The 27810-nt window shown below is 45.2% G+C and overlaps 3 protein-coding genes across 6 annotated transcripts in view; 2 read left to right on the top strand and 1 right to left on the bottom strand.

Moving 5' to 3' along the window:
- LOC311422194 (uncharacterized protein) overlaps positions 1-27810 on the bottom strand; it is a 33173-nt gene that overhangs the window by 5325 nt on the left and 38 nt on the right. Inside the window, exons 2-6 of one of the 3 annotated variants that reach the window (XM_084494989.1) lie at positions 14598-14705; positions 14367-14491; positions 8523-8611; positions 6986-7109; positions 2304-2371 (exon numbers count right to left, since the gene is read on the bottom strand). In XM_084494989.1, the coding sequence (XP_084351115.1) occupies positions 2304-2371; positions 6986-7109; positions 8523-8611; positions 14367-14491; positions 14598-14652 (461 nt within the window). In that variant the 5' untranslated portion in view covers positions 14653-14705. The other 2 variants (XR_014685215.1, XR_014685216.1) reach the window with 2 other exon arrangements.
- Positions 282-17647, top strand: TTLL10 (tubulin tyrosine ligase like 10). The gene is made up of 12 exons (XM_084494986.1): positions 282-757; positions 1926-2032; positions 4745-4910; positions 5800-5918; positions 6660-6780; positions 7440-7525; positions 7749-7920; positions 8750-8921; positions 10330-10470; positions 11348-11464; positions 16118-16211; positions 17235-17647. The coding sequence occupies exons 1-12, from the start codon at positions 585-587 to the stop codon at positions 17516-17518; spliced, it is 1752 nt and encodes a 583-aa protein (XP_084351112.1). The 5' UTR covers positions 282-584; the 3' UTR covers positions 17519-17647.
- Positions 18005-27417, top strand: LOC311422193 (putative pleckstrin homology domain-containing family N member 1). Of its 2 annotated transcripts, XM_084494987.1 has the most exons (11): positions 18027-18442; positions 19606-19684; positions 20212-20358; positions 21175-21261; positions 22409-22481; positions 23052-23188; positions 24504-24650; positions 25319-25405; positions 25550-25625; positions 26193-26269; positions 26991-27417. In XM_084494987.1, exons 1-11 carry the CDS (start codon positions 18354-18356, stop codon positions 27063-27065), a joined length of 1074 nt encoding a protein of 357 aa, XP_084351113.1. In that variant the 5' UTR covers positions 18027-18353; the 3' UTR covers positions 27066-27417. The 2 variants fall into 2 exon arrangements, with proteins under 2 accessions (XP_084351114.1, XP_084351113.1); XM_084494988.1 differs by lacking the exons at positions 25319-25405; positions 25550-25625; positions 26193-26269; positions 26991-27417 and having other exon boundaries at positions 18005-18442; positions 23481-24733.

Here is a 27810-nt window from a genome sequence, read left to right as displayed (position 1 = left end):
TGTCCCAGCACCCTCAGACTCATTGAATCACACACAGGAATTTATGAAGGTTGAGGTGAAGTAGGGAATTCTCCTTTTGCCTTCCCTTTCTTTTCCTTAACATCCAATTAATCCCTGATTATTGTAGGCTCAGCTCAGCAGTAGCTACAGCTCAGTGACACAGTAAAGCAATACAAGGGAATCAATAACCTAATTCCAGGTGAAATCTCTGCATTTGTCAGTTAATTCACATTACGTATTTTTGTATTTATTTAATTAATTTATTTATTTTTTGCGTATGTTTGAATTTATGTCTTTTGTGCCTCAGCTCGCTCTGCTCACATCTAGAGAGGTCTGACGGGCAGGATTCCCTCTGGCTGGGGCTGAACCCCTTGCCCAGTCCCACCAGCACCGGGTGCCACAGAAGGATGATGCCCAGAGCGTGCAGGTGATGTAAAGGCACACGTCAGCACCGAACCTTGCTGCAGCTGCAGCTCTGTTGCACGGCTGCATTTGGCAATGCAGCACCCTCGCCTTTGGCACGCAGAGGATTTGGCTGGCTCTGGAGGGCTGTCGCATTCAGCATTTTGCTTTTGGCCTCCGAGATGCTCTTCAGGAGCTTGCAGAAGGATTTGCCTCTAAAGGAGCAGGAGGATTTAGAGCACAAATTTTACCCCGTTAGCAACTCTTTCCTCCAGTACTGGATCGACTCCAGTACTCTGTCCAACAAAGTGCTGAGCTGCGCAAACTCTGCCAGGAAAGCCACATTATGGATGAAGTATGTATATTCTATTTTAAGTCTATATATTCTGCTATTTAAATTCTATATATTCTGCTATTTAACGTCTATATATTCTGGTATTTTACCCGTTGTCCTATCAGAGGTTGCGCAGCGGGGAGGATGAAACCAGCCTCCCCAGTTTGCTGCCTGGAGGTGGCACAAGCAAAGCGAAGCCTGACCTTCAGAAGATCGAGGAAAGCCACAGAGGACCGAGCACAAGCGTGCCAGGCAGCAGTCACTCAGGAGCAGTGCTGGCTTTGCTGGCTCTGTTACACAGCTCTGCTCCGCCACCCGCGCCTATTTGCTCAGCAGCTCTGCCACTGGACGCCTTTATCCGAAAACACACGTGTTTGTGGCAATCCCTGTGCGTTTTTCAGAGCCAGAACCCTTGGTGTGGTTACCAGCAGTAGCCAGGCAGCTGTTGCTAGGAGCTCGGCCCGTGGTCAGAGTGCTGAAGGCTGCCTGGGCCTCTGCGATGGCATCTCGAGCTCCGTGGAGCAGCAGCAGGTTGGGTTTCTGAGCTGCTGCTCGTGCCGTGGCTCCACCACCCCCAAGTCGATGAAAGAAGGCAGCCTGCGCTCTTCCAGAGCATGAACCTGCTCCACCACGGGACCTTTTCTTCTTTAGGAGCTCTTCTTGGCCTGTCTAGAAGTCAAGTGCATGTTCTCCCAGCTGAAGGAAGGACAGGGAGCAGCTAAAGCTCTCCAAAAGTGTTTAGAAACTGCCGAGCAAAGGTTAGAATTCCCACTACTTTTTGTTAGCAAAAAACGCGGTTTCATTTCATTTTCAGCCCAGAGAGAAGGGGCCGAAAGGCAAGAAGTTGTGGCTGTGCAGAATGCCTCTCTGATCTCTGTGGAGGTACGGCACGGAGCAGTTTATCAGTAAGATGCTGAAACCTTTTTGTGTCATCTAAGGGCAGCAGTGGCCAGCTCTAAGCCCAACAGCCATTTTCATCTGTTTTATGGCATTTAGAGTGAATGTTCCAGGCCTGTCCTCCAGACGTGACTTGGAAATCCACATCCTCCCCCGCCGAGGCCACCCTCCAGAAGCTGTACATAGAAACTAGACACTATTGTGTATAGGAATAAGGAGAGGACCCCTTGCAGCCGTCCCAGATCCCTGGTGGCACTGGCCAGGGGGCTGACCACGATCTTTCCTTCTGCAGACTGGGCGCCGAGATGGCCTCCGTGCCCCCCAAGAGGCAGAAGAACACCAGCCCCGTGGTACAGGGAAGGAAGCAGCAACGGGCTCAGGCCTTATCAGCTGGCAGAGGTGATTCTTGTAGCCTTGGTTTAATTATTTGTGCCAAATCCTATGCCCAGCATCTGAGCTGATACCAGTATGAAGAGATCTGCACCTTCTTACACCGACTAATGTGCTGGCCATTAACCAGCATGATTGCAGGCATACTGCACATAATTTATACCTTTGCAGATAAACCCTGTGAATATAAATCAGTCACTTTGCTTCTAAAATAATTCAGGACTGAAATAATTAATATTGGCTGGCAAACATTAGTGAAATTAAAACATTTTATGCTTACCTTGTAAGTGCTTTGTTGAAAATGTGAAGAAAAAAACCCCACAACCTATCCAGTAGCAAGCAGTTCATCTAAATAAATAAATAAATAAATAAAAGATTTTATTAAGAGATAATTTGTCTGTAATGCCATAAATTTTACAATAACTAAAACAATATTATTATTTTTCTGATGTATTTGTTGTTGAATTGAATTCCATGCATTGGCAGTAAAAATACACTTTTTTTTTCCCAAATGAACACCTTTTTAATAAAAAGGAAAGCTTTAGGGTAGTGGTTGTCTGATGATGATTAGAAGATGATTAGATTTAGCTTTATTGTGCTGGTCAGGTGTGCAGCCTGAGGTGAAATGGGCATGGCCAGGCACTAGGAATGCCCCCTGCATGCCTGGCTCCACTTACCTTGCTAGCAATTAGTCATCTGAGGGTGCAAAACATGCTGATGAAGGCTAATGGGATGCTAAAATAATAACTATCAACAGATTCAATGAAATGAAAATTCATCTTTAACACCAGGACGTTCCATAATTAGAAAATAAGATAAGAGGTTCCCATCCCCTGGGTCTCTGTATAGAGATTAGAGAGGGAGAGACACGAACGTGTTCAGACTGATGGAGGAGCAGCCTGGAGCACTGCAGTCACTGCAGGATAGCTCGTGTGCCCACGTCCCAGGGTAAATGGGACTGCTTAAAACCGGGTGATCTCTTAGCAATCCAGGAGAAGAGAGGGATGCTAAGAGACATAAACTCATACAGGAGGTATGACCAAGCAATTAAATGTTAAGAATAGATAAATAAATATTCACATTCCCATCTCAAAGAGTAGCAAGAGCAGCATGGTACCACACGGTGCTAAGGAGGGCAACAATTTCAGGTGGAAGATGCCAGCAGCTAGCAGGGAGGCACAAACTTCCATGTGCTGCAAACAGCTGAGCTGTGCTGCTCTCCTGCATGCCACTTAATTGGGCTGACACTTAGCTGACACTTACAATATAATAATATAATAGCATGGATATTGCTCTAGTGTGCAACACTAAGGGCTTTTACAGTCAGAACCCCTTGTTGGCCAGTAGAAGCAGAAATTTCAAGTGGGTCCCGCCTTGAAGAGTTTGCAATCAACTTCATGTATTCCAAAATAAACTGAGCCAAGTGTGTGAGCCTGGTGGGAAACCACATGGGCTGCACCTGGTGCACTGCATTCACAGAGGAGTGCAACGAAGACATAAAATGCTTGTAAAATACGAGATACCAACGCCCAATACCTTTGCTCCAATTGAAAGGAGATTTGTCACTGGGTTAGTAGGTTTTACTCAAGCGATCACGGGATGTAATACAGAAAACAATGATAAAAGAGCAGTCCAAAGGGTAGATAACTCCAGTCTTGTCATCTGCTGGCTTCCTGCTGCCTCCTTCCCTGCTACCGCCCCATTACAGGGGGAGCAGCACTAGGGTGGAGAAGACTTTTTGTCTATTCCCAGGCTCTACTGTTCCCAAAGGTCTTGTGCATGTGCAATAAAAAATGGAGGCGTAGCTTCTCAGCCCCTGGAACTGTTAGGCCTTCAAATGTTTTTCGTAGATGCCTGGCCAGTGATCTGCATCTCAATAACCCAAATGTGAGCTATACAAGTAGTCATGAGCCGTTCATTTGCTGTACATTATACAGGAAAAAAAAAAAAAAAAAAAAAAAGGGGAAGGTCTGCAACTGACGTTTTCAGCCTGGTTTATCATTCCTAGAAGGGCAACAAGTCAAAGTTCTTCACCACTGCTAGAGCCAGATACAAGCGCTCTCGTTCTCCTCCAGAAATGACACAGCAGCACTTTACAGATTAGGCAGATCCCATTAACTTTGTATCGAAAAAATGATTATGTCCTATATATTCATCAGCTTCTGAGCCCTGGGAGCTGAGAATAAGCAACAGAACCATGGCAAGCTCTGACATGATTAGTTTCCAATCTGAAGCAGGGTGTTTTTCATTCCCACCCCTTCAGTCACTGTCACCACAATTCCCATATGCCATTCCACTTCGTGGCTGCCTGTCGGGGACCTCAGAGCTGTCACATCCTGGGCTCGTCAAAATTCCTGTTGGCTTTAAAAAATTAAAGAAATCTGTTTCAATGTACAATGTATGGCTATCACTTTTCAGAAGGCTTTTCTTGCCCTTCTTTTTTTGCCCCCCACTCCAAGACCTGGCAGTCTGTGAGGCTTTTCTATAGCTGATTTCTGCTCAGTTTATGGCACTTTTCCACTTAATATACTACCCGATTGCACCATCAGGTTACATCAGCAATAATGTCTGAATTGTTTTAAGACTGCACCAGCAATGGCTATAAAGTCAATTTAAGTGATCCCTTACAGTATTTTATTCTGTAGCAGCTGCCTTTTTACACATGCGTTTTATGGAGAATTTCCCAGATCATGTGAAGTTTCTCAATTTTAATTTTTGCAGCTATTTCTACTGCCTCTGAACTGGAGCTTGATGAAGCCAAGCCTCACAAGAACAGAACATGTGGTAAGGCATGCCCTCGAGAAATACAGCCCGAAGAAGTGATACGAGAGGAGCCAAAGGGACCAGGACCTTATTTTTATATCAGTGGATCCAATGGAGCTGGACTGTAAGTAGGTCCTCTCAGCAAATTCATATGAAGAATATTGTGACAATATATGAAAGCACACATCAGCCATTAGCATCAAATCAGTTCCTTTTTACTTGGTGTCTCTTTGGATTGGCACACACGAGCAATGGTTTTAAAATAATTCAGATGGAAAGTACCTATTGAAAAAATAGCTGTGGTAAAATAGTTAACTGCTATCTCTATGCAAAGAAACTAAATACTTCTGTTTATTTGATGAAAGTTTCTCTTTTGGGGCTGTTCACTTAGCTACTCCACATAGCAGATCTGCTAGCATCATCACTAGAGCTAGGCACCACTGTTGTTGATCAACACTCTGTGGTGCTAAATGCAAAACAAGAAAAAATAAGAAGAGATTTCTGCCCAAGGAAAATTGTCAGATCAGAAGTTTCATCTTTCCCTTTCCAGCATATTGACACTCTTCTCTAGATGCTGTCACCAGCAAGCAGCACAGAATGGCTGCTGTAAACAGCATGCTCCTTGCTGAATTTCCATAGCTTTGTCTACAGACAGCTTTTCCTATTGCTACTTGTCATCCCTCCTTGCGTTGTTCGGAAGAGGTGCCTTGCTAAGACTGGACCGCAATGCAAATCATTCCTATTTCACCTGTACCTCATGCATCCTGCTTGAAATAACCCTGCTGTAATGGTGCAAGTTCTCATTAGTGCTGCAAAATCACCATGTCCTTAGCATCCAGGTCCACTTGCAGCCATCCTAATTAATGTTTCCCACCTTATCCCCCACCCAGGGTCTCCTGGGGGTGTTAGGTCAGGCTCCCAGGGAAAATTGTAAGGAGTTCAAGGGACGGGAGCTAAGTAAGTCTTTGTTAATGGAAGGGGGGCTACTTTGCTATTTTGTTTTCCATATGCAGTGTGAGCATCTATTGCCAGCGCAGAGGCTGGCAGCGTATCTATGACAACAGAAGACAGGATTACGCGCTGAAATGGTGTGAGATCAAGTGCCGAGAGACCTATTACCATTTCAAAGAAGGTAGAGGTGCCAGTGGGTCTTGAGTGGGAGAGGGCAGTGGGAAAAATTTGAGAACGCTGGGCTTGTGGCTCCCGGGGCGGAGGAGGTCACCTGCGGGGTAGGAGAACCAGGTAACCTCAACTCGTTGGCAGACCTCGGCGGGGATATCGGAGCTGGATTGCCATGGTGATTAAAGAAAGGGTTTTAGACAAGAGAGCAGCTTTGGGAGAAAAGATACCATTGAAATGAATTAAACACAAAGCGTCATAATCACTTCTGAAAGGTGGCCCTCCCTCTGTGGATTTGGGCCTGCACAGGCAGCAGTAGGGCTGAGGCTGCCCTGCAGCACCGGAGCAGCGAGCAGCCTGCTCTGGCACCTCCTGAGCACTGGGCAAAGCTCTGCATGCAGAGAGTGCCCCACGGCGAGGGGCAGCCCCACAGCCTTTTCCAGGCAACGGTGCACACATAGATAAAGCAGCAAAGCTCAAGTTGGGTCACCCCATACGCCCCCCAGGCCCGGCTATCTCTAGGGAGAAGGGAGTCCCTAAAAGCCAAACAGCTCTGCTGTGCTGACAGCCAGCTTTTTGAGCTGCTCTCTACCCTTGGTCCCATCAGTGCATCCAAATTCCCAGGGCCCAGCCACCTCTCCCACCAGTAGTGAGAGTCAGCAGTGACCAGGTCAGCTTCACCCTCCACATTCTCCTGCATGCGGCAATGAGAACAAGCTTTTTTTTTTTTTCTTTTTTCTTTTTCCTTACACAGGTGAACAGCTTCTCTACCAGATTCCTAACAACAGAGTCCTCACCAGTAAGATAGGGCTTTTATCCTGCCTGAGAGAGCAAGAGCGGGTGATGAAAAAGGTCGGCAGGAGCTCTAATTCCAAGTAAGAACTCTCACTTAGTTGAACCTTGAGCAGAAACTTATGCCAAGCAAAAGTGAGAGCACATAAACAAAGGAGCAGCTTCTTCTGGATGCATAAAAGTACACGACACAAATTATATGGTGTTTTATTTTCCTTATTGTCCAGAAAATCATCTTCCCCACCCTCCCCACTACTCCTCCCATCTCCCCTCCTCCAAAGTACCTACATTAAAGATTGAAATATCCAGAGTTGTACAAAGGCCAGGTCTCCAAAGACAGTGGTTGCAATAATTCCCCTCTTTTGGGTGCCTTCTCCTACTGGGAAGGTCACAACCTCTTGTAGCAGAGACACTGTAAATATAAAAGCAGTTTATTGCCATCTCTGGTCCTCTATTTTTGACATATCCATACAAAAAAAAAAAAAAGGCAATCCTATACCACGGTTACCTGCAGCCATCTCAGTTTTCAAAAGAAATGAGCATATGGAGAATGTCTTAAGGTTAAAATATATTCTTGAAAGTGGATGGAGTGAGGTAGCTCAAGAAAACAAACAAACAAACAAAAATATCTGTCTACAAGAAGAAAAAAAACCTCAAGTGTCTTGCAAGCACCCTTTCAGAAAGTAACCAAGGAATTAACATATTGGATAGGGTTTTCAACTTGTGTTTGATTTTCCCATAGGTTACTGAAGATGGAAGAATTCTTCCCAGAATCTTTTCGCCTGGACTTAAAAGAGGAGAGAAATGCCTTTTTTGAGCTTTGCAAAGGTGAACAGTCTTCATTGTGGTAGCAACCAATTTAAATAGCTACATGTTCCTCTAAGAAATTCATAAATGTAGCCACAGTAATAACCACTGATGTCCATCAGTGATGCCTGTGTGTGTGCAGATACATTCACTTGTTGAAGCGAGCAATTTTCAGAGCCCAGGAACTGGCACACTGGTGTTTCCCACCCCACAGGTCATTATAACAGACTCCTTCTCTCTACAGAAGAACAGATTTGGATCTGCAAGCCAAGCTGCTCTAACCAAGGCCGAGGAATTTTCCTCCTTAAAAATCCTGCTGCTGCCAACACCCTTCAAGCCAAGCTCCACAGCTCCGAGGGAGACCTGCCCAACAAGAGGGTGCAGTGCAGGGCTCCCCAGGCGAGAATAGTGCAAAGGTAGAGATCGAAGCCTGGGAATCCACGCGTGAGTAGTGTGCTTAACTAAGCCATACTAGCCCCAGTACATTATTTTGTTCCATAGGTGTTTAATATATTTATACCACATCTTCCCATCGACATATTTTTGTGGGAGAGAGGCTGTTTCTCTGGTTAGTCTGTCTTGAATCGGCACTTCAGTCATTTCAAGGCAGATCTTCGCCATCAGAAAGAGTTTGCCTTTGTCTGGAAATTTAAGCAGGGCTTCAAAAGGCCAGGTGCTACCTTTCTGTACATGACAAAAGCCTTGCATGCAGTTATTTAAACTAGGAACTAGTTTAAGCTACCCTACCTGAGTGCTCATCTTGATTTCTAATAGCAAGGAACTGGCTTAGGCTGTGAATAACGAGGCTCCACACGCCTTTGAAAACTGTTAGCACTGATTGTTTTAACAGCTTATTCTTGGTATTTGTGTGGGCATCCAGCAACCTTTGATGATAAAAGGAAACAATTCCCAGATGACATCAGACTGGCAATAAAAGCAGTGGTGCTGCATGAAGGGTTCTTTGTGTTCAGACAAAATTTCTGTATTCTCCAGTAAATATTAGTAAATCTTTAATTACCTTCTGAGACTCAGCACAGCTTCTGTTCCTCTGGAATCCGTTCCTAGCGCTTCTAGCCTCTCTTCTGAGCGCCCTCTGCTGCCACTCACCTTAAGAAACGTTGAAAAAAGGACAAACATCTTTGTTCCGTGGTGTGAAATGAACTGGCTGTGGGTTTGGGGGCGAGCTTTGAACATGCCTTGCGTTACGGCTGCCTGTTGGTGACATGTCTTGCATTGCCCTCACAGGTACATCCACCAGCCTCTGCTCCTGGAAGGGAAGAAGTTTGATGTCCGGTCTTACCTGCTCATTGCCTGCACAGCACCCTATGTGTTGTTTTTTGCCCAGGGTTATGTCCGCCTGACCTGCACCAATTACGATGCCATGTCTGACGACCTGACCGTTCATCTCACCAACCAGGTGAACCAAGTGCACTTAGCTCAGAAGAAGGGGAGGAGGGACTACAGAGAAGGGAAGCAAAAAAAGCCTTCAAAGGCTGAAAATATGCCTCGTGCACCCATGAAATGGAGGCTGAACAGAAGTAGTACTCTCTGCCATGGACCAATTTTCTGCTTATGCTGACAATTTCCTTCCCTGGACCTCTTCCTCCTGGCATTTTTCTCTCATATATCTGTAGAGATGAAGCCTTTGACAGTGGCTACCTAGCACAAATGAGCCTTAGACTTGGCTAAGGATTTTGCTGATCTTAAAGGATTTTGCTGTGTTTAAACGTGATAATCATAATGATGTAAGATGCAGATGTGTTCTCCAAAAGCCGTCATTCTTAAATCTCCACCTTGGCTTCTCAAATGAGATTTACGCACCAAGACTCCTCTGGCACATATTCCCATCCCACTTTGTCATACAAAATAGATGAATTTCTTAATTAAAACTGAGTTTGTTTTTTTTTCCCCTTCATATAAGCCACTTCAGTAGTTAGAACTCACCTTAATTTAAGAGAACGAAAAGAATTGGAAGGGAGAAAACAGTTTTGCTTTTAAAGCCCCTCTCCCAGTGTAACACTGTATTCTGAAAATGGGAAAAATATGCATTAGGGAGCTATGAGAGAAGCCCACTTCAGTTCTTGTTGGAGTTTTACAGTTCCTGTAGGAGCACAGTTCAGGACAGCAGGTTATAGCTGCTTCCTGCAATATATGCTATTATCAGTATGCTGCTTGTTTTCCTGGAATAGTTTGTTTGCTCAGGTAGAGAGCTATCCACACGGGAATTCAGGTGCTTGGGTAGGATCCCATGGCACAAGCGACATTAAACAAAGGACAGGTGTTTATTAGCAGAACATAAATTACCTAGGTTCCTGCTGGGAGGAGGGAAACTAAATTTACAGGAGCAGCTGGTAATAGGCCAGGCTTCGAGTCACAGTTGATTCTACCCTTGTTCCCCTCCTACCCCAGGAGTGATAAGCTCCAGCTGACCTAGGGGTTAATGAGACAGTGGAAGAGAGGAACTGTTTGGAGCCAGACTTAGTCCAAAGAATATCATGACTATGATTTGAAAACACCTCTGCCCATCTGCCAAGCACTGATGCAGATGCATCATACATGCACACAGAGAAAACACTGCTTTGACAGAGAGCTTGGATAGCTGTCTCCGTGCTGTCCATGTGTCAGGCACATCTCTGGGGCAGTGCTCTAAGTGACTCCCAGTGCACTTGCTCAGATTTAGATCTGCTGGTGAGGGGCTCTCATCCCTCCATGTCAATAACGTGATCCTGGGATTCATCTCAGCTCCAGCTCCTTGGAAAAACTCGGGGTGCTTTGATGTCTGCCAGAAACCTAATCCTCCCTTTGCTCTGTCCCTTGCCTTGCAGTACATGCAGAAGAAGAACTCCCTGTACAGCCAGCTGAAAGATGAGACGGTTTGGCGGATGGAGCACTTCAACAGCTACGTTAATGAGAAGTTCACGAAAACCAACAGCCTCCCCAAGGACTGGGTTTTCACCGTGTTTACTGTGAGTGCAAGCGAGTGTATGGTGTGAGTCTGCCTAATTAGGGTGACTGGAGTAGGGAGGAAAACCTTCAGTTCAGTGGAGTCCCTAAGGAAACGTATGCACCGAGCGAAGAGGTATTGATGGTCCCATGGTAACCATTTGCCTGCAGATGATAAACACAGAAATCAAGACACACAGAGTTTAATTTTAGTGGTTAATAAAATGGGTAAACTGCTGATAAAGAGACTGTGAATGTACGTGCTGGCATAAAAACACAATTCGGTTCTTCACGTTCCTCACCCAGTGCTGTGGTCTTGTGCTGAAAACCAACGTACACACCAGAGAGACCTCTTAGCCTGCAAAGGGACTAACAACCCTTACAGTGGTCTCTTCCCTGTCTGGCTTGGTCTCTCTCTTCACTTTTGACACGACTTTGCCACATGAAAAGCACATCAGGGCCTGACACCTCTCATGGAGGAGAGATGAAAGACTCAGCTGGCTTGATTTCTTACCATCTTCCTGTCTCACAGAGGAAACACAGCAAAGAAATTATCTGAGTGCATGAGACTTCATCTCATCAGCCTGAGTCTAATGATGCCTTCACTAAAAATCATCATTAAAAATTGCATAAACAGCCCATTCTGAGTAAGGGACAAGGGTTGATATCCCTATAGGCACCAATTTCTGGAGAAACAATTTAAAGAGGGGGCTTCCATCAATTCAAAGGGAACAGGCAGACAGTGTTAAAACACAGCAGCCCTCCAAGTCTAGAGAGGAGCTCTGCTAGAGGCAGGGGAAGAAAAAGTGTCCCTAAACCAGGAGGGCAGCAATGATTTGCAGTCACTCCCGTGCCCTTGGCATTGACGGTGATCAGTTATCCCTGCTCCCTGTCTTTCAGAAGAGGATGCAGCAGATCATGTTGCAGTGCTTCCTGGCGGCCAAGCACAAACTGGATCGCAAACTGGGCTACTTTGACCTCATTGGCTGCGACTTTTTAATCGATGAAAACTTCAAGGTATGACTAAAATATTGCCAAATGCTAAGTATGATATTGGCCAGGTGTCTAATGCCCGCAGCACAGAATGGTTGACACGGGCTTTGGCACTAGGAATTAAATAGAGGAGACATTCAGCCAGCTGTGAAGGATTTATTTTTTTCCCAGTTCCATTGTCCAGCATCAAGACATGGCACCTATACAGCCTGCACACCTACTGCACAGAGAAACCCTGGCATTAACAGCTCAGGAGGGGAAGAAAAATATTTACTGCAGCAGAAACTGTTCTTTGCAGAATTTTCTTGGTAAAATAGCGTTCACAGCGAGAAGCATGGGCATCGTGATGTCCACTCAGTTGATAGCAAACATATTGGAATTTTAATGTCCGCTCAGATTGTTTATCTCTCCAGAAACCAAACATGACAGGCAATCAGCCAGCACAAATGATTTTGTAATGCTGCTAATGTCACGTGGAGTCTACTGATTTACACGAGCTGAGTACCCAAGAAAGGACTCGCCTTCAGCATACGGCAGAATCAGTCATTATCGATTCCCATGTCAGCATCAGCACCTCCACGTTCATTGTAGGTTTAGCATTTAGCAATAGGTCAGCCCGCCGAGTCTATAAAACCTGCTAGAATTACAGTTCAAGCTCGTGAAGAGTGAATGAAACTCAGGCAAGAAAAGCCAGAAGAAAGGGAAAGGGAAAGGCTAAATACAGCGACTGAGCTGCTTCAAAACCCACCTGATCTAAACATAACAGAAAGCCATCTGGCAGATTCTGCTGTTGCTAAAGCAGAAAGGAACTCAAACATATTCCAGCAAAGGGCAGTGGGAACAGCAAACCCTATGAAAGAATGGAATTAATGTATGCAGCGCCCAGACAATAGCCTCCTTTGTCTGGGAAGTCAATAGCAAGGAGGAGTAAATGGGAAAGACACAGAAAGTGGTGCTTCTCGAATGTCAGAGGCAATTGTCTTTTGCAATGTTGGCATGCAAAGTCCCGGCTGTGTAAACTTTAAGTAGAATAGAAGATCCAGTGTCACTCTATTGTGGCAGTCCCTACCTGGCTAGTTAAAAACTTGAGTATTTAAAGACCATTACATCCCCGTGCATTTTACATACGGAGAGATAAAGGAAATATGTTTCTTGACAAGTGCTATCAGTAAGAATGAGGAGGATTTCTGGACGCTTAGTGGTGATGGAGTCGGTTGGAACCTGGAACATGCATTTGAGAGAGGGTAAAGTGGAAACTTAGGCATTTATTTAAGCATAGGTTTGTCTATGCTCCATTGGGGAGCAATAAACCAACAGTTTTATTTTTTAACACTGCTCTGTGCAGTGAACTCTGTCCTCTGTGAGTTACCATTACAATTCCTGGTCTGACATCCTGCCCTCTGCACCTGTAATACACAACAGCCTTATGCTCCCTGGCATCCTATTTGAGGACATGTGCAGAATTTGCTTTACATTGATTTAACGTGGTCTTGTGTTCAGTCCTAGAGCTCCTCATGCTCTTCCTTTCACAGAATCACAGAATTTTCTAGGTTGGAAGAGACCTCAAGGTCATCGAGTCCAACCTCCAACCTAACGCTAACAGCCCTCCACTAAACCATATCCCTAAGCTCTACATCTAAGCGTCTTTTGAAGACTTCCAGGGATGGTGACTCCACCACTTCCCTGGGCAGCCTGTTCCAATGCCTCACAACCCTTTCTGTAAAGAAGTTCTTCCTAACATCTAACCTAAAACTCCCCTGGCTCAACTTAAGCCCATTCCCCCTCGTCCTGTCACCAGGCACGTGGGAGAACAGGCCAACCCCCACCTCGCTACAGCCTCCCTTGAGGTACCTAAAAAGAGCGATAAGGTCACCCCTGAGCCTCCTCTTCTCCAGGCTGAACAAGCCCAGCTCCCTCAGCCGCTCCTCGTAGGACTTGTTCTCCTTATCTGAGATACAAATGCCCCCAGGATCACTCCTAATAATTCTCGAAGACTCGGCAGCATCCTGGCCCAGTCCTTGGAAGGTGCTTTCCTGCCTCAGAGTTCCCAGAAGCACAAATCATGAAAGCTGGGCCTGCAGAGAAACCACAGCTTTCTGTAGAGCTTTGCATGTTCATATGGAGACCGAGAAGAACAAAGTACTTTGAAGAGGAGAGCAAAAGTGATGGATGTGGTTTTACTGTTACTGTTTCTTTTTCTCTCTCTCTCTTTTTTTTTTCTATTTTTTTTTCCTGGAGCTTCCTTGTGTTGTACCGTAAATGCCCAAGCCACTACACAGCTTTGGACACCGTGATTTAAAAGCCCAAGGAACCTGTTTTCAGCAAGCATTGCATCAGTGGTGCAAAAGGGCTTCTCCAAAGAAATGCTGGGAAGATAAAATGTGTAAATTTTTCATCAGCCATAAAGAAATTCAGCTATCCATCATGAGAGAAGAGACTGAATATAGATAAGCCATTTGCCAATTCGTGATAGACGTACATAAAAAAAAAAAAAGATAACCCTCAAATCCTTTGCTAAAGAAGGGCTAGTCCCTTGGATTGGAATGATACAGCTTTTCATCCACCCCGGTACCACAAGGATGCTGCAGAGCTGGATGTGCCCACACCACACAGAGCACAGAACAAGTTATTTTATTCCTGTTTCCGACTGGCATTTCTGTGCTGCTTAAAGCTCCAGCCAGAGGTCAGGCCTCTAGAACCCCTGCTGCTACAGGAACACAGAACAAGGCAGCCCTGCTGTGGACAGCTTGGGGCTCTGAGCACATTCCAGACAACCTCTGCAGGATCTGCTCATGCTGCATCTGGCCCTACACAAAGAACAAGGAATGAGACCTCAGATCCTGGTGTAATGCAGTTAGAGGCTGCAGCTGGCATGCTGTTTGAGGGCCTATGGAAAAATCGTGCTATTTAAGGTTTTTAAGCCTACCTGTGATGCCTTGATGTGCAATTGTGCTGGTGGGCTCCAGGGAGCAGGAACCTCATCACTAGCAGAAGCATCCAGAGCAGCACTGCTTACCCAAGCACCAATATAGCTCTTATCACTTGGAAAGCCTAAAGAAAAAGGATAATCTATGGTTAGGAGGTCAAGAACAGATTTTCAGGGTTTTGGCTCCTTTGCTATGTTTGCTATGAAATTTGGAGCAAGGCACCTGCATACCAGATGTAGGGAGGAGTCTCAGGTGTTTTAGTTGTACACAACTCCCCATGAACATTGCAGGTAGTCACATGGATATGCTGGATCTTGGCTTTATTCTCTCTGCTTTCCCTGAAATAGAACAAAAAAAACATTTCTTAACCTGTCCTGGTTGTTGAAAGCATTTTAAAAACCTGGGAAACTCTTAAGTAGCACAATATAAAAGATGCAGAGTCTGATAGATGCGAACACTTCCTCCTGCTCATCAGTTTTGTTTGTTTTGAAGGAGAAGGAACCAAAACCTAGTCAAGACAATTATAAAGGTTCGTTGAGTTTGTCTGTCAGCAGAAAACCTTATGAACTTTTAATAGGAAAAAGGAAATTTACTCAGAAGAAAGTTTGCCAAGAAAAATGAATGTAACGTAGGTGCCCTCTGTTGGCATCTGCAGAGCAGGTTAGTTTTGAGCAGCTGTCCCAGTTCCCCTCTGGAAAAAAAACACAGACATTTCACCACCCTCACTTATCAGTCTTCTCTTTTGTTTCAATACAGTATTTCAAAGAAGCGAAAATTATTGTTGTATTTTATTCTCAGCAAAAACAAAGTGCAAAAGTGAAAGCTATCACGTTGCCAAAATCTACCACCCACATTTCACAGTTACGTGCAGGCAAACTCATTGCTGCTTTAGGAGGAAAAAAAAAAAGAGAGAGAGAGAGAGAGAGAGAGAGAATATATGTTTTAAAAAAATTCAATTAAAACAGCCTGGGGCTGTTGCATGATTAAATATCCTTCCTGAAAAAAAAAAAAAAAAAAAAATCAAGTAATTCCTATACGTCTTCTATACAAGATGCAGCACCATATGGCAAAGGCAGGAAGTGAACAGATGAGTTTCTTTCATGGTAGGGAAAAGAAATAGTAAACAGAATTACATTTGAGTCAACTGTTTGGTTTAACATAGACTTGTAACTGGACCATCACATGCTGCAGCTAGGAGCTGCATACTTTGCCATGTCAAAGGGAAATAGAGATGAAACTTTTATGTGGATACAAAAAATGAGTATCTTCTGTGGCTTCTACCTAAAACCAACACCCAGGAAATCAAGGCCAAGGGCTGATTGAGAACTCAGTGCCATTTGCTCAGTTCTGACCCCATTTCTACCCCAAATCAAAACATGATTCCTAGATTCCTTGTACCTTTCACATGACCCAAAAAACTCAACTCAAAACCACTACAGCAATTAGTACGTTAAGAGACACAGTGCCTTTGCACACCTATAGAGCAGGAGTTTAATCTAAAGCCTATCAGCTGGAAACACAAAATAACATGTAGTGTTGTTCTCAAGTAACAAAATATATGCAAAATTGAATGTTATTTAATTCAAGTCCTTCTGAAAATGCTGTCTTACCTGCACTCTGTGCCAGGACACCTTGTTGGGATTTACTCATATTCTTACATCTCCAGGTGTTTGCTAAGCCAGTCAAATGACATTGCTGTGACTCTGAGTGGATCCAGCCTGCTTTCCTGATTGATGTTCATCTTTCCTAGGTCTGGCTTCTGGAGATGAACGCGAACCCTGCATTACACACTGACTGCAAAGTCCTGAGGGACATCATCCCCGCTGTGGTCTACGAGAGTCTTGGTAAGTGAAGAAATCACAGTGGCCAGAGCAGATAATGATATCACCCTGCTGCTTGTCGGAGGAGATCCCTGTTGATATCAGTTGTAGCTGCAAAATAGCCTTGGAATAAAGATATCTTGCTGCTGAGTGCATGTCATATGGAAAGCACTGAAATTCTACACGACACAGACCCAGAAAAGCTAAGGTCTCGTTAGCCATGCTCCCATTAGAAAGAAATAAGTGGGTTTTTTGTTTTGTTTTGTTTTGTTATGATTACTTGTAGAAATGCTTTCTTATATATTTATGTATAAAAGTCTAACCCTTCATACGTGACCCTGTAGGTGCACCTGCACATTTTCTCCATGCTTGTTGCTCTGCCTGCACAGAGCTGAGGTCAGTTTGTGCAACGCACCTTACACAGCCGCAGCAGTGCTCGGTGCAGTTGTAGCTCCTGCTGTGCCTTACCAATTTGGCTGACAACTGTTACCTGAACTGTACAAAGACAGAAAAAAACCTTATGCAGCCTTATGTACCTTAACTAGAAGTGGTCCTACCTGGAGGGGTGCACCAGAAGGCCCCTCAAGGTCCCTCTTGCCCCTGGTTTTCTGTGTTTTTCTCCGTATGCATAAGGAGAAGCAGTAAAGGGAGCATCTCTTTCTGCATGACACATACTGGTGACAGCCTACTCATGCTTTCTTTCATAAATACAGTTACCTTGCTGTACATATCTGCCTTTATTTTGTGGGGTTATTCATATTCCGTATTGCACTGTCAACAGCTATATAATATTTTCCCTACCATTTCCTTAAAGTGTTGCCAGTGGGGCTGAAGTGAATGCAAGAAGAGCATGGGGGCTGTGTTTTTATTTTCTTAGTTTCATTGTCTTAATAGTCCACGGAGGCCACAGGCTAGAAACCACTTCCCCCCTGGCCCACACACACAGCTGCATTGTGTGCAGCTGCCTCGTGGGCAGACACGATGAGCTCGGGTGCATTTTGTCCCCGGGGTGCTCAGACCATCTCCTAACTGCAGCTTCTCTTCCAGATCTGGTTCTCGAGATCTTCAACAAGTGCCTGAAAGGCCAGAGCGTGCTGCCTTTGGAGACACGCTGCCACTTCGTGCTGCTCTACAACGAGGACGCCGCGGACCTCGGCCAGAAGCAACTCCTGAAGCTCAGACCTGGGCTGTGCATGGGACGGTACCTGCGGCCACACATGGACAGTGCCAGCTACTTTGGGCACAGCCCCACCAAAGAGATGGACGCTTCTTCCAAAAAACTCAGTTGCTCGAAAAGAAAAGTTGCCTTGTTGCCTAAAAAGACTTGCTAACAGACCATCTCCTAAGCTAACACGTGCAGCTCCTCGACCACCACGGATAAACACATTGAGCTACCACAGAGCAAGAGGGTTTCGACAACTTCAAACATAGAAAGGAAATAAAAGCTAAGCTTCTACGTACTGTGTGTCCTGCTCTTTTTTTTTTTTAGTTGGTATAAAGAGAAGGTGTGAACTGGAACGCTGGCAATGATGTGTTTTGTTCTTCTGCAGAAAGCGGCCAGCCAGAAACTAGAGAAAAATTACAGAAAATGAGACCACCGCTACCACATTAAAAACCATCCCTTTTAAAAACAGTGTTGATCTCACAGGTGCAAGCCAGAAACCGGCCAAGTTTTTTACCAAGTCATTCTCCAGAAAGGCAGGGAGATCAGCTGCAAAGGCTAAACCCAGGGCTCAACAGCAGAACCCCCCCCACCGGTCCGATAACTCCCTCCCTCCCCAGCTGTGCCTTGCACATTTAACTGCGTTATATTAAGAGTCTCTTTCGTTTTTCATTTGGTTGAGGTGACAACCACAGAGCAGCACATGCTTATCACATCGAGGCCATCATCGCAGCAGGAAGCAATGACGCTTGGGGGACCAAGGAGACCAGGAGGGGGGCGAGAGGTTTAAAACCAACAGGAAATGCTTTCACATCTCAGATGCTGCTGCTGCTGCTAACACAAGGAGAATGTAAATGAGCAGCAAGTGGAAGGGTGCATGCGTGCTTCCTTCCCCTCCTGTCCTTACTCTGACTGACTGCCATTCAAGCACATTCATGCGATCCTCTGACTGCCAGCATCACTTTGAAGCCAGCATCTGGGGACGGGGGAGCCAGTGACCGAGGATGGGATGCTGCAGCCTGAGCGCCAGGCAGGCTGGGTCTGCAGGAGCAAGCCAGGACGAGGTGGAGCTATTGAAGACAGGCGGGACCAGGTAGGAAGCAGTTCTGGGGGTGTGAGAAGTGCCAACCATCAAAGAGAAAGGTGCTGACAACTGAAATCCGATGTCTGTGTTTGCTTGCCAAATGGCTCCCTTAAAAAAAAATAAATAAAAGAAAGAAAAAAAAAAAAAGAGCTTTTGCTTCTTCCCCTTTTCTAGATAGTATTTACAGTAACGCTAAATGTCAGGCACTTCTAACTAGAGCCTGCCTACTTCTCCTTAGTAGATCCCCTTAGGTGTCACAGTCCTTTAAGAACCTGCAGGTGGGAATACTCCCCCCTGCCAGGGATGTAACGCTCTTTCTGCCTGTGCAACAACCACAACCAAGTCCTGGGGCTCTGGCGAGCACTGCTCTTGTCTCGTCGGAAATAGATGGTTTCACTCGGTGACACATGCCAGAGGCAGTCAGAGGCCTGAGGAAGCTCAGGAGGCCCTTAGCCCTGCTCCCTCCTCTGGAGCAGCCTCAGCTCTTCCCAAATCTTGCTTGACAGATGTTTGTCTAGCCTGTCCTTGAACACCTCCAGTGATGAAAGTTCGGCAGTGTCCCAGGCAAGCTATGGTTTCTCCCCAGTAGCTAACTTCTAATGCAGGTAAGGCCATTGTCTCTACCACAAACAGAAAGAAAAAAAATAAATCCCCTCCTCTTTCTGGTGGCCTTTTCCATCTGTTGCCATACCACCTAAGTGTTCTGTACTCCAGACCAAGTGCTGTTCTATGTTTCCTTCCATAATTTCACCAGAAGCCAGGAAATGGGGTCGTTCTTCCCTTGTCCATCCAGGCAGGCACGCTGAGAGTGCCTCCGTCATCCTTCCCACACAAAGCCAGCAGAAAAGCCTAAATGCGTCTAAATGCTCTGATGAATTCAGGCCACAGTTTCTGCTTAATGTGAGGGGGCCTTTAGCATTATCTTTCCCAAAGGTTCAGCTTTGTTATTCCTTGACATGCCTGCTTTCTGATTCTGCATCTACTGCATTTTTCCCTACAGTTCACTGAGCTGTTACCAGCCAGTCTTCATGCCTAAAACAGAATATTTTAGCATACACAAAAATTATGTCAGAAATCCATAAATTTGTCTGCTGACTGAGCACAAATCCCTCTCTTTTAAACACCATGTGAAAGTGCCTTTCTATGCCTCTCCATCTCCTCTTCCATTTCAGAAAGTGGTCCATCTCAGATGGCCAGAGCGAGGGATCCCTCCAGCCCAAGGACCCTGCAAGCCCCACGGAGACAGAAGAGGTATGAGCAGCGGGGTCACACAAGCAGAGATTCATATGAACCAAGGAAGAAATCAGAGCCCTGTCAATCTCACCCGCCATGGCATTATCCCGATGCAGTGTCCCATTACAGTAAAGTGCCAAATGCTGTAACATTCCTTTTACTTTGAAAGCAAATAATCAGCAGTCCTGTCTGTTTCAAGGCCCAGGTATAGTTTTCCAGCTTGCTTTCTACAGCTTCACATACACGAAAGTTTGTCACCACAAGTCAGCTGGGGAATTTTTCTGGGGACCACGTTTTATCACCATTGCTGAGAACATGCCCAGAGAGAGGAAGAGATCCATGCAAATTCACACATACTGCCAACATCCCTATCTCCCATAGTCTGGGCAGAAAAAGTACACCCCCCCCCCTTTCTTTTAGCCAGTTAGTTATATATCACCATCGCTTGACTCTAGTTTCAATTTTTCCATCTCTAATTGTCTCATTTTTCAGGATATTCCTGGTAAGATTACAAGAAGAGCTTGTTGTTTTTGCTTTTTTTCCAGGCAGAAGCGCTGTGGGGAAGAACACGGGAGGAACTGCTGCACTTGTTGAGCTCACAGCCCATCACTGGCTGGGAAGGGATGAACATCCACTCTCTTGGGGAAATCGTTTGGTCCTCCCAGGTTTTTCTGAGGAGTTACCATATGGAGGTAATCATCCTTGCACCACAACCACTGGGTAATACACAGGGGATTTTTCCCTTGAGAAAGAAAAGATTGTCTAACTTTGGATTTCACAGGCCCTGTCCAAACTAGTGTCAAACCTCAGCGCAACACTCAAACCACAATTTGTCTTGACCTTTTTTTCCCTGGAATTAATGCTAATAAGTTCAACTTTTTTTCACGAGTGCCAGCAAGAGCTGAAAGGATTTCACAGCTGCTTCCTTGAACAGCATGACTTTTTTATTATTAATTCTGACAAAAACATCCTTTTATTATTTTTTTTTTTTTGTCAGAGGTTTCTTTTATGCTTTTCCCCAAAGAGATAAGGTCATTACGGTTTCAAATTTGCCCGTGTGACGACCGAACCCTCTCCACGGGTGCTGGTGGTGAGTGGTGAAACCAGCAGTGTGACAGTCACTGCCGTGGTGGTGATGAAGTCAGGAGGAACCGAGACCTGTCCTAGCTCTGCCATGGATTCACGCCTCTCTAACCACACTGCCTTGTTTATCTGACTGCACGCACACAGCAAAACCTCACTGTCTCTCAGGAATGCCATGGTCTGGGTTACCAGTTCTCAGAGAGCACCCTGCGGCAAGATGATGAAAAATGACAAATTAATGACATAAAGCTTCGGCCAAACTGTGACCGAGAGCAAGACAGCCCAGCAGTTAAACACTGCAGAGCTCCTCAACACAGACACCTGTCAGGCAGCAAGGGGAGGCAAAGAGCTTTGGAGGGATGTAATTTCCTTTTAGGAAACTGAAATGTTCTAGAGGAAAGGTGTGACCGATCTCATTTCAACAGGAGATGTGTGAGCGCTACGTCGTGTTGGCCTCCTTGCACTTGCTGATTCTTTCCGTGGATCACACAAAGAAGACATTTGTTTATGAGGTAAAGCTTAAGAATCCCTTTGTGTCTGTGCATTTACGCTCATATTCCAGATTTCCTAAGTATCTCTTTGCTCATAGCTCTAGCATGTGTGTGGCAAAAAGAGTGCTAGCCTCTCGATGCCCTGCTCAAGATGGAGCAAAGATATCCTGACCCCACCAGCCAAGACAGGGACACTTCACTGATTTTACTGGGGCTTTGGCATATTTTCTAGCACAGTAGCTCACAGTTCACCATGTTTTTTCAGCTTATTTTGAACAGTCCGCACTGAGGATTGAAAAAGAAGTGCCACTTTCTATTTATATTATATTCTATAATTTTAGCCGGCCGCTTATCACGTTCCTGGTTTACCCAGGGACTGCAGCTCCCTACCAGTGAGCTGAGGCATCGGCCAGAAGGCATCTGAAGAAGGCGACAAGAACAGGCGACAGGAGACAGGGAGTTAGGGAAGGTGTAGGAGGGGGCAGGCACAGTGCACCAAGGAGACACGTCCAGGAGAGCTGCCCTCAGCACAGCGACGTCTCCTGATGTCTCCGATACACGTCTGTGGCTCCCGAATGTGAGAAAAAAAGAGCCAAATTAAGAAACTTCCTCACTACGGAAAGATCCTTGAGCTGTATCACGCTGGAGGTGATAAAAATCAAAGTCCCTCCATCAGCTCCATGGGTGGAGTAAGAGGACACGGAAAAGAAACCATCACTTTATGAAATACGGGATCCAAAATGCAGAGAGGCCCCTTTGTCCTTAATGTGAGTGTCCTCTGCTGGCATGGCTGGGGGGGCCTGGGGCAGGTGGTGAAGTGGGGGAGGCTGCAAGGTGGATGAAATTGTGCCTAGCTCATACAAACTGCTTTTCAGCTCCAGTCTTGGTCTACAGGTGAAGCTCACCCCTGTAGCTCAGAGCATTTTATGAAGGAGGACAGTTGTTTTATGGGTAGGGAAACAGGAATAAAAACTCAGATTTGCTATGTCTCCAGCCAACGAGTTGAACATCATCTGTCCCAGACTTCCTTAAGGTGGAAGGCTGAAAAGCTAGGAAATTCTTTATCTGGCTTGCAGAAAAGCAACCTGCTGTGTGTGAGAGGGACTGCAGTGGGACAGAGAAGTTATTCTTACCAGCTGACCTCTAACATCATTCCTCACCATACCAGGGGCTCCTTCCTCTTGCTGGGATGCACCTGAGGCAGATTGTGAGTGCCATCAGCTACACGTTTGAGATTTCTGGTAAGCCTGTTGGGCAGTTCCTGGAGGGGCCAGGGGTAGCTGCAGAGCAGTGATTGATATCCATGCTCTGGGCTTCAAGGACTGGGGTCTATGTGGGCAGAAGATAAGGGGGTTATGCAGCCAGGTGGATGATTACTGAAGAAGATATTCCTCCTGGAGAATGCACCATGCCTTGCTGGACTGGGCTCTCACATGCAGCACCTGCTATATTTCCAAGAGGGCAGGACATAAATAGATGGAAGGAATTTGGAGCCTTAGTTTTTACGGGTGAACACAACTGCTGCACAACTTTGCACTCAAAATGCCCTAACCAGCATTCCTCAATGGGAAATGGTGATGGATTTAGACCAAGGTAGCATTCCAGTTGTCCCAGTGCCAGCCCAGTATCTCCCACCAACAGCAACAAAGGCCAGACATGAGCATGTTCCACCACGAGATGCCAAAGTGCAGGTGGAGTCTGCCTACAGAGCTGCTCCATGGCATGGGGGAGGCAGAATTCACCTGCTGGGCCCAAAGGCAGATTGCAACCACCCTTCCTCAGCCCCCAGCCATGTGTGTGTTTCTGCGCAGGGTCCATGATTGAATCCCGGCTCATTTGCTGCCAGAATTCAGCTGACTTCGACATGTGGATTCGACACCTCCAGCACCAAATCAAGATGGCAAACGCCCACTGCCCCACCAGTCCCAACAATAACATCTCTTTCCTGGTAAGTCAGTGGACAATAGGCGTAAAGAGAATGGCACAAAAAGAGGAAACAGTGGTAGCTCTGAAAATTGATAGGGTTTGGGGGGGATATTTAGGAGACAGGCTAGAAATAAACAGTAGGTTTACCTGAAGATGCTGTAGATACTTTCTAGGCTGAAGTAAACTCGCTCCCATCATTGCTTTATCACTAAACTCATGCTGTGTGCTCATGAGAGGTTTTAGACAAATTACTGATTGCTTTTCTTCATGGGGTGTAATTGTTACACTACTAAAAAAATGTAATTTCCCATTAGTTACAGCCACAAAATAAAGACTTGCTCTTTGATATGTGCTGTTGCACAAACCTATCAATACGTAAGCTTACAAACCACACTGCAACATCCACAAGAGTCACAAGATGGCAGGATTACACTGACACTGAAAACACCCACACTGCTATGGCTTATGACACTCAGACACAGCAGTGCAATGAATCCTCCCAAAGCTTCTGCCCATGTCTTTGCACCCCCAGATTCCTGAAAGGTAAGAGTCAGCTGGACAGCCAGCTCCTATTTTCCCCCTAGTGCTATTTACTGTCAGTGTGCTTAAGGTTTCCCTTTCTTTACACATCCACCCAGCTGCCCTTGATGTCTGGCATAGTGTAGACTCTAGGACAACCCCATACCTTAGTCGTGTCTTAAAGTCCTCAGTTTTGAGGGAAAAAAAGTGCTACCCAGATGACCCATCAAGAGCTGCTGCTGTCTGATGCTCCCTACAGGTCACACTTTTTTTGTAGCTAGTGGATATCAGCTAACCTTGCAGGAGTTAGCCCAGGTGGTCTTGCTCTAAGGATTCATTACAGACTGCAGAAATGCATCCAGGGCTCAGCACATCCATGCAGACCACAAGCACACCTTGAACCCCACTCTTCTGTTTGCTGGACAGGACTGCTTTAGAGGAAAAGTAAAGCATCCCTTAAAAGTAAAAAAATCCCCTAATAAAAGGACTTGAATGCCAAGCCCAAAGTGCTTAGAATTATGATGACATTCCCACTCAAATCAAACCAACATCCAAAAAAACCACTTGTGAGTGGGAGAAGAAAAATGAGACTTTTCCTTTTAATATCTAAAGCTGTTTTGTTGTTTCAGCTGGTGCTCCTGAAACTACAGCACACAAGTAGGCAGGAAACTGCAGCAAACTAGGAACTTCATCACAGGTGTCCCAGTTTCCAAGCATATCCTCTAATTACCTTTCTTTCATCACACTCTAACCCTGAAAAACTTCATACCTTCAGTTTTATGACCTTTCGCTCTGTTCCCCCAAAAATAAAAACAAAGGTGCCATGTGATGAACAGTGGAAGAAAAAGGAGCTGATGAGACATCTCTTGTGCAACACCATTCTGAAGTGGGAAGGAAAACCAATCCAGCATCTGGGGAGGATCCAGTATTTGACCATGGTGCAAGTGGCTACTGGCTGCACAGGGGTAACGTACACTGCTCGGATACGTGGGTGGCTTTGAACAGATTAAAATCTGTGCACCTTCAGGCTCACATGGAACAGTTGTTTTTTTAAAAAAAAAGGGGGGGGGGGGGGGGGAGCTATAATGTGTATTTGCCCAAAATATGTTTTGCTGTTTTAATGACTATTGCTCGTGTGTGTCATTATGCTACAGAAAACATAGCATAAGGCTAATTATGTCAAAGTCCTAAAGTGTTAAAGAGACAAAAGGAAATGCAGCGGGTTTTTATTTTCTTCCCCTGAAAGCCACTTCTGAGAATGTATCCAGACAGTTACATTCAGCCTCCAAAGATGCTGAAGGGGGGGAGAGTTCACCCCCTTCCTATTACACAGGAAGATCAACATGTTCTACACATTCCATTGCAGATATAGGCCCGACCCCTTCTTAAAAACAACAACTCATCCATCTGTCCACCTTGGGGTATCCTACCAGCTTTCTAAGCCCCAAATATCCAAGCTGAATAACAAATACAAAGAACAGCATCTGTGGCTGGCATGGGCACTTCAGACTGCTCCAAGTTTTTTGTGTTGCCACAGCCATTAACCTTCATATTCTGCCTTTGGCTGAGACAAACCCACTGAGCAGAAGTTACTGAACATTTCTGCTGTCTCTAAGGTGCCTCTTTTCTGCAGGACTCTAAGGAAAGACTGCTGCTCCTGTTTCCAGAAGACCTGCTTTTCCTCTCTGTGGATGAGGAGAGAACTGCAATCACATATGAGGTAACAAGACACAGTGCAAATGGTCAAATAAGTAAAGAACTAAGAATCTGGGCCTGGTGAGCAGCTTTGGGTGGTAGAAATGAATAGCAAGGAGAAAAGGGGAAAGCCTGAAGAAAAGCAATGTTTTCCTTTTCTTTTCTGAAGGGAAAACTGCCCCTGACTGGAATCCAGGCAAAGGAGAAATCCACTGTGCTGGGGAGGTTACAGTTTGAGATTACAGGTATGTAACTGAGGATAGATCATTTGGGAATTTTTCTTCCTGCAAGTGCAGCCAGTTGCACAGAGTAGCTCAGGCTTGCAGGCCCCCTTTGCAGCAGCAGTTTCTGGCAGGAAAAAACTACTTTAATAAGAACCAAAGAGGCTTCCAATGCCCCACAGATTCAGTACAAATCCCTTTCACAGCCAGGATATTTGAATCTACCACAAGAGACAGTATCTAGTTAAAATCAGATTTCATTTCTAGTTGCAACCTAAGGCGATCAAACATGCTCTTTAGGGGTTTCTTATGTTGCTGGCTGCTAAGTCTTAATCGCTTTCTCTGCTTCCCTGCTCGGTTCAACAGCCAGCCCAGTCCCAGTCCGTTATCGCTTCCATCACGGGGCAGCGCAGCCTTCCTGTGGTTAAAAGCAAAATCAAGCTGAAAGCCAGAGGCTGGCTGCAGGGAGAGGGTGCTAACCTCGTGTGGGGACAGTCCCTGTGGCTTTCCTGGCTCTGGGCTCACGCATGTGTCATGGCAAACTTTGCACACTTTTCCATCACCAAACTGCTCCCTGCTCATGTCTTGCAGGAAGCCTGACTGAACCAATCCTTATCACCTGTTCCACAGCAGAGGATTATGAAAAATTCCTCTTCCACCTACAGAAGGTATTTTTCAGAGCGCAATCTCTCTTATCGAGCTGGAATTTTCCCAATCATACCTAGATTGATCTGAGATGGATCATCCTCCTAAATTTTCTTTTCCTTTTCCGCAAAAGAGTATGGAGTTGTCTCCAATCCCATCTTTCTCCTGATAAGTCTCATACAGTCGGCCAGTAATTATCAATGTGTTTTTCTTTTAAAAATAAATAAATAAACAAATCTACTCTTTCAGCAGGAACTGAATTTGGGTCCTCTTAGGCAAAAAAAAAAAACAAACCTACTTTACCTACTCCAGAAGTGAAAGACAGATACCTGAGCACCTGATTTGCACAGATTTCAGTGGAAATTACATAGTGAAATAAGCAGAAGTGCTGAGGGCAAGGGGCTGTTTCATGAAGTTTCAGAGGTGTGTTAAAAGTCACACCACTTCCTAAAACATCCGTGTCTGTAGCTTTCAGAGTACACCCTGCACAGTGGGTAACCACGTCTGGGCACGGAGGAGAGGAAGGTGAATCAGGAGCGGATGTTTTAGAAGTAGAAAAGATGCTGGGCCCAGAGTATTTATTAATTAATATGGTTTATTCTTTCATTGAGCATGCCTGCATTTGTCTAGTGTGTAAATTCTTGGCCAATAATACTAAAACTGCATGGGAATACTCTCTGCCAAGAAAATATTCATATGTTAAAATAGTATAACCATATGCTAAAAATATATTCTACGTTCCAGCCGGAGAAAAACCTCGATTCTCTACCACTCCAGCCACCACCAAGCATCCCTAAGAAATCCTGGCAGCATCACTAGGACATCAGCATGCACTGACAGGAAGAAGGTATGCTGAATATGATCCCAACAGAAAGTAAAGGAGCTGCACTAATGAATAAGAATGGATTGGAAACTGGAAACCGAGCTTCTTTCAGACCGAGAGGTGAATAAGGATCTACACGTGAATTACTCTGCACTGGCTGCTGTTTTGAATGGACCATTGCAATCTATGTGGGTCCTTGTGACTCTGACCTCAGCTGTACATATGCCTTACAGAGAAATCTTTCTCGATTTGCTTCCTATATTTATTGCTTGATTCTTCTCGGGAAAAAGAAACACTGTAAAATACTGTGTAAATACTACAAATAAAACCCATAATCCTGAGCCTAAACCATGCGTAGAAAGAAGCATTCATGTTTAAAAAAAACTTTCCATCCTCATTTAGGTAGCCATCGGTTTGGAAAGCCATTGCACTCTAGAAATTCTGTGATTCTGTGATTCCTTTGAAATGGCAGGCACAGTGCAATTCTTCATGGCAAGCAGCCCCTTCCAATAGCTTTTCCTCCTTGCCTACATCAAGAATGTGTCCCCGTAATCTCTTTGCTCTCTTCTGCCCTCCAAGAAAAACAACCCAAAAATCTCCAGGGTGAATCAAATCTATTCATTCTGGTGCTTTCAAAATATTTTCTTTTGGGTTTATAACACCTTGAGAATCATTGTTACGCTCAACATAGCACTGAAAACAAAGCGTTGCTGCAAACCAGAACAATCAAGCATTTCATGA

This window comes from Aythya ferina (assembly GCF_964211825.1).
Source record: "Aythya ferina genome assembly, chromosome: 21".
In the NCBI taxonomy this organism is placed as follows: Eukaryota; Metazoa; Chordata; class Aves; order Anseriformes; family Anatidae; genus Aythya; species Aythya ferina.
The sequence above is the reverse complement of the archived record's forward strand: the minus strand, read 5'-3'. Positions and strand labels throughout refer to the sequence as shown.

What these genes read in the sequence shown, in the direction of transcription:
- TTLL10 (XM_084494986.1), top strand. Translation starts at nt 585, where the DNA reads ATGCTCTTCAGGAGCTTGCAGAAGGATTTGCCTCTAAAGGAGCAGGAG. An exon ending in GGCCTTATCAGCTGGCAGAG is followed by an intron (nt 2,033 to 4,744) that starts GTGATTCTTGTA and finishes TAATTTTTGCAG; the next exon opens with CTATTTCTACTGCCTCTGAA. An exon ending in GGGTTTTCACCGTGTTTACT is followed by an intron (nt 10,471 to 11,347) that starts GTGAGTGCAAGC and finishes CCTGTCTTTCAG; the next exon opens with AAGAGGATGCAGCAGATCAT.
- LOC311422193 (XM_084494987.1), top strand. Translation starts at nt 18,354, where the DNA reads ATGGGATGCTGCAGCCTGAGCGCCAGGCAGGCTGGGTCTGCAGGAGCA. An exon ending in TGAGGAGTTACCATATGGAG is followed by an intron (nt 20,359 to 21,174) that starts GTAATCATCCTT and finishes TCATTTCAACAG; the next exon opens with GAGATGTGTGAGCGCTACGT. An exon ending in GAACTGCAATCACATATGAG is followed by an intron (nt 25,406 to 25,549) that starts GTAACAAGACAC and finishes TCTTTTCTGAAG; the next exon opens with GGAAAACTGCCCCTGACTGG.